General features: G+C 45.0%; 1 protein-coding gene across 1 annotated transcript in view; it reads right to left on the reverse strand.

Moving 5' to 3' along the window:
- LOC146869039 (E3 ubiquitin-protein ligase TRIM39-like) overlaps positions 1 to 5,025 on the reverse strand; it is a 67,246-nt gene extending 62,221 nt beyond the window's left edge. The window contains exon 1 of the mRNA XM_085632550.1: positions 4,606 to 5,025. Within this exon, the coding sequence (XP_085488676.1) occupies positions 4,606 to 5,019 (414 nt within the window). The 5' untranslated portion in view covers positions 5,020 to 5,025. The remainder of the gene's footprint in view (positions 1 to 4,605) is intronic.
- Between the last annotated feature and the right edge of the window lie 975 nt (positions 5,026 to 6,000).

Here is a 6,000-nt window from a genome sequence, read left to right on the forward strand (position 1 = left end):
TAACTGCATATGTTTTAAACTAGTATATGTGACTATTGGTGTATATAATTGAGTATATGTGAGAGTGAGAGATTGGAAGAGTTCCTGTATGAATAAGTATGTGTTTCTATAAGTGATTGTTTAAAAGACTAAGTATGTGTAAGTTTCTGTAGAAGTAAGTGTGGTGGTGGGTGTATAACTGTATATGCAAGTAAATAGATGTTTGATTCTTTATTAGCATGAGTGACTATGTGTGTGAGTAACTATGGATGAGTGGCGTTGTGTAACAGGATGTATAGGTGTATGAGTACATATGATGAGTGAGTACATGTATGAGTGACTGTATAGGACTGTTGGTGAATGAGTGGATGTGTGTGTATGTGGATCTTAGAATTACCAAATAGGTTGTTGTAACTGATATTGGTATGTTCATTGTTTTGAAAATTTTAGTTTCTATTTTTGAATGTGTGTATCAAAGGTTATAATAGGGGGAGAGGCGGTCTGCCACCCTATCACCAGGATGATGTAATCAGTGATGTCATCAGTAATGTCATTTGAGATGTCATCAGTGATGTCATGAGTGATGTCACTGACCATGTCATGAGTGATGTAATATGTGACGTCATCAGCAGTGCATTGCGGGCGCGCGAGTTATAGTTAGCTGAACTAACTGTAACAGGGGAATTTCAATGGTTTTGTACGAGTGAAAAGTCCAGCTAAGTATAACGCCCCTGAAACCTATGGTTTTTTCAGTGAATATATATATATATATATATATATATATATATATATATATATATATATATACACACACACACACACACACACACACGTTGTTAGACCTGGCACCTTGGCGTGAGTCGCCCTTCCACTTTTTGTCGCTGTGCCTCATGTGTTTTTGCTGGTGTTAGCTGCTCAGAGCACTGTGCCACTGCCAACCAGTGCCACAGTGCAAGTGCTCCCTATTTAAAATGTATATGTTGGTTGGATTCCATGATTGGCTTATTTGGTTTACTGTCAGACCCCAGTAAAGTGCACCAGGAGTGCCCAGGGCTTGTAAATACAAATGCTGCTGGTGGGCTTGCAGCACTGGTTGTGCCACCCACAGAAGCGGCCTAGTAAAAGGTGTCTAAGGTCTGCCATTGCAGAACCTGCGTGCAGTCTGGTACTGTCATGCTGACTGGGCAAGTGCACCCACTTCCCAGTCCCTAAACCTTCCCTTAACTTCATATTAGTCACCCCTATGGTAGGCCCAAAGGCAGGTTACATTGTAAGCATAAGGTAGGACAAGCCCTGGTGTGTGTGGCATGTCCTAATAGTGAATTACAGCCATTTTCGTTTTTCACTATTGCAAGGCTACCTGTTCCCATAGGCCAGAATGGGCTGTTAGAATTGTTACATCCTATGATCCTAACAGACCCAGGGAACATGGTAGAAAACCGAGTTTAGTATGCCTGAACTCAGAATAATAAAATACATATTTTAGTAAAGTTTATTTTAATATTCTGTTTTTGCAAATACCACTTTTAGAAAGTTGGTATTTGCTTGCCTAACCATTTCAGCCCGCCTCTGCTATGATGTGTATCTGCCTGTCTGGTTTGTGTGAGTGACAGGGCTGGGGAAACCCAGAGGGGCAGGGCTAGGTAGCCTTGTGGTGAATAGAGAGATTGACATCCAGATGGGTGGGAGGAGTGCACCTGGACTCTGAATAGGGCTGTGCTCTGCCACCACAATGCTGGCTCCACCTCCTGTGGAGCGGCTGATGTCTCTGCCCTGCACCCTGAATAGAAAGTCAGTCATGTCAACAAAGTGCTCAAGAACTGGTTTGGACTGGGCAAAGGCCCCTCTACCCCAGAGGAACAAAGGAATTAGGGGTATAAGTATTGGGACCCTGCTCCCAAGAAATTAGATCCTGCTTGACAAGAAGAACCTCTGCCTGAGGAGAAGGAACTGGGAAAGCTGTAAGGAGGAGTACTGTCCCTGACCTGGGGGATTGGCCTGCAGTGGTTGCCTTGCTGCTGAAAGGAGTGGAGAAAAGACTACAAAGACTTTCATTCAACTTGTGCTTAAAAGATCTCCAAGGGCTTGAGCTGAGCTTGCGCCCTGAACGAAGTCCCAGGACCAGTGGACTTCACCCCCCAGCTCCTCAGAGTCTTTTGGAAGTGCCTGCTGCTGGTGTTGGGCCTTCTGAGGGACTGCGTGTCGCAAGGAGCTGGAAGCGCGACTCGAGAAGGAGAAGCGTGCCGCCAGAGCTGTTGCCGTCGCATCTCGCAAAAGGGTGTCGCCGCTGCAGCATCGCATCGAGCGGAAGCGTCTCGCATCATTCCGGAAGTGTCTCGCAACACCGAAGAAGCGCGTCGCCATCGCAGCCATCGTAGCTGACGCATTGCACCGCATCAAGAAAAGCGCCTCGCATCCACGGAGAAGCGTGCCGCCGTCGGAGCTGCTGTCGGCGCATCGCGTAAAGGGGTGACGCCGCTGCAGCATCGCATCGAGCGGAAGCGTCTCGCAAACGTCGGAGAAGAGTGCCACTGCCAAGGCTGCTGTCTTCGCATCGCGTAAAGGGGTGACGCCGCTGCAGCCGACGCATCGAGACGACTCTTCTCGCAACATCGGAGAAGCGCAACGCATCTGGAAGATCTTCACGTCTTTATTTCTTTGCACCAAAAACTTCATCGCATCAGCATCGTTGCAACACTTTTGTTGCCCTGCGTGTCACATCTAAGGTACATTGACTTAAAGTGTCGCATTTAAGAACTTAAGAGAACTAAGCAAACTTCTACCATCTAAGTAACAGTATTGTGTATTTTTGTCGTTTAATGGTCTTGTGGTAACTCTATATAAAGAATCCTTATTTTTAATATAAAAGCCTGTGTGGTGTCCATTTGTAGTGTTGTCACTTGGTTGCTGTATGTGTTCACAAATGCTTAACCTATAACGCTCTGAGATAAGCCTTGTCTGCTCGCGCCAAGCTACCTAGAGGGTGAGCAGGGGTTATTTTAGGAGTGTAACCCCTTACCCTGACTACAGGAAAGGTTCCCTGCTTGTCACAAGTACCTACCTGTGCCAACCAGAGAACCCGGATTCTAACACACGTATAGATATATATAGATCAGACTATATAATCCAGGTGTTCAGACACTTTTAAAGTAGCACGGAGCCTTGAGTTCACTTTTAAATAAGCACAGGGTCACGTTTTTCTTTTAATGTTGAGGAAGGCCAAAGTTTACTTTACATTTTCATCATCAGGCTGCAGAGAGCAGAGACTGATAATGAGCAGTGTTCAGTCAGCTTTATGGGCCAGAGGTGAAACACAGATGTATTTAACTCTTAAATAAAAGTCCTTGTGGACTCAATATTGGTGCACGAGAACAAAATGATGTTTCTGAAGGCTTTTATAAGGGAGAAAAGTAAAACGAGAAAGTACCTTAATGATTAACTCTACATTTTACTTTTGTCTTATTTTAGTGTCGCATTTACAAACAGAGGGCCTTTTGCTCCTAGTGGCCAGCAGACACCGAGCTATATTTATAACTCTGTGCCACATTTATAAAATGGGAGAAATTTAAAGCGAAGAAATCGCACCTCTACCATACACATCAGTAAGCATCCTTGAATTTGATCATGTAAGAATGTCCACTAGCGGTAGGTTGTGTACCATATATTTGTTGACACGTTTTGGTGGGATTCATTCATAGGCTCCACCCCCTGCAGGAATATGATACGTATATATCTTCCATAGAAGAAAAACTAATTTTTGCACAACATCTAATACTACTCCAAACACATATTCGGAACGTACCGCCAGGAATCCAATGCTCCAATTAAAGAATTCAAGGGTCTATATACATCTCTACTCGGAATGACTCAGCAGCAGATTAAAAGCATCACTACACCAAGCAGGAAAAACAAGCTCTACTTTCAGGATTTGTCTCATATGCCACATTCAAAGGCAAAAAACTTCTGCAAGTCCGTCGATTCTGTACGATCTTGTTTATGTCGAGATCATTAAAGCAATAATATTATAGCCCACTCTCTACATGGGGGTTTACTCTAGCACCAATGTGCTTCAATTCCTGGTCATACCTCCGGTGACAAACCAGTTTTAATCTTTAATTGATATCGCAAAATAACACGACTCCTTCGTCCTGTTCGAGTATGTAAATAAAGGTTTGTCATCACTGGGGCCACGCCACCCAAAACATATATTGCTAAACGACGGGCCTGTCGTACACTATGAACTTTGTTTGACCTCAGCCAGGTCACACAGAAATAACATATTCTCAGGGACAGGGGCACTGAACCCAAGTCTGTCGCAGACACGCCGTGATGTCCTTGGCACCACGCCTACAGTCATGAGGCCCAACACAGACCCTGCGTGACAAGAGAATTCTACTCTTTGGGTTCATCGTGCTCTAGGGAGCACATTATAGCACCAGGCCCGTGAGTCCAGACAGAATCCCCGCAGTTTGTCACACAGGCCTTGTGTTCTTGGGCACGGTCCTACAGTAAAAGAACTGAGGTCCCAGCGCTGTCCCACACGCGGCTTGTACTCTTAGTCGCAGTCAGTCAAACAGTACAGAGTTTATGGTCAAAGAGCTGCGATCCCAGCAGTGCCTCACATACCTTGTACTCTTGGGCAGCCTCCTCTACAGGAATGACGGTGTGAGACTGGTGGTCCCTGGACCGGTCACACACCACACAGATGGGCTCCTGGTCATCCTCGCAGAAGAGCTGCAGCCGCTGCTGGTGTTTGTCGCACACGTTCTCCTGCGGCTTCAGAGAGGGGAGGTGGATCTTTAGCATTTCCACGAGGTTTCCCAGCTGCCGGATCGGCTGAAGTGTTTTCTCTTGGGATATTTCTCTGCACTGGGGGCAGGCGAGGTTTGTCTCGGACCCCTGCCAGCACCGTGAGATGCAGGGCTGGCAGAAGATGTGTCCACAGCCTATGATCATCACCGGATCCTTAAAATATTCCAAACAAATCGAACAAGTGACTTCGTCCTCCAGGTTCTGAGACTGGGCTGCCGCCGCCGCCATGATGCAGTAATAGACTAGTTTCGTTTTGCTGTTTATACTCAATACAATGGAACGTGAGGGCACGTCAGCAACGAGTACGGAGACACAGGGGTGCGAAGTTCACTCAGCGCTTGTGGTTTGTCCTGTGCATTCTGGAACTTGTAGTACAGTGTTTAAAATGGGAATAAAGAAGCGCAGGTACTCATTAAAATGAGCTAGAGGTGTGGCGAGTGGGCGAGGGGCAAAGGGCAAGACATGATGATACTTAAAGATTTCTATACCAGCTGCAGCACATACCAAAACACAAGAAATACGTGTCTATAAACTAAACAGGTTAACCTGTTACACAAAATGAAAGTCAAACGCAATGATGTGTTAACATTTCCCTTTTGTAACATTTGCAGCGTCACTCCTGTTGTTTGTTGTCTTTGGCAGAATACTAGATACTCTCGAGCGTACACACACAGAAATAAACAAGCAGACATGCACACAAAAAGCATTGCACACATTTCTTTTAAAATACCTCTCAAGAGTGTCCCCATTCTCTCAGTCAAAGAACAGCATACATAAGCAGGCAAACACACAGACATAAGCAGACACACACAATACACTCAGATTGGATTAAAGCCATTTTAACTCCCTCCCTCGGCTTTCTTTTGTTTTTAAAAAAAACTTTGATAATGCTTTGTTTAATAAAATACAATAACATCCAGTATTGTAAAAGGAGCACGTGGCGTAATGGCCAAAGCGACTGACCTTGAAACTGGGGAACCAGGTTCGAGTCTTGGCAGGAGACTGAAGCATCCCCCACTCTGCCTGAAAAATGAATGTGTCCGTCTGTAATGCAACCGGTGGTCATGTAAAGCAATCTGATACCTTCAGATCGAGTTTGCGCTACATAAAAGTGCCACCCAAAAAAATGAGTATGCATAAGCCCTATATATACAACAGAAGTGTAATTGAACAGTAAGTAAACAAACATACATAGTACAGTATACATAG

Source organism: Triturus cristatus, chromosome 1_1 (genome assembly GCF_964204655.1).
Source record: "Triturus cristatus chromosome 1_1, aTriCri1.1, whole genome shotgun sequence".
Taxonomy (NCBI): domain Eukaryota; kingdom Metazoa; phylum Chordata; class Amphibia; order Caudata; family Salamandridae; genus Triturus; species Triturus cristatus.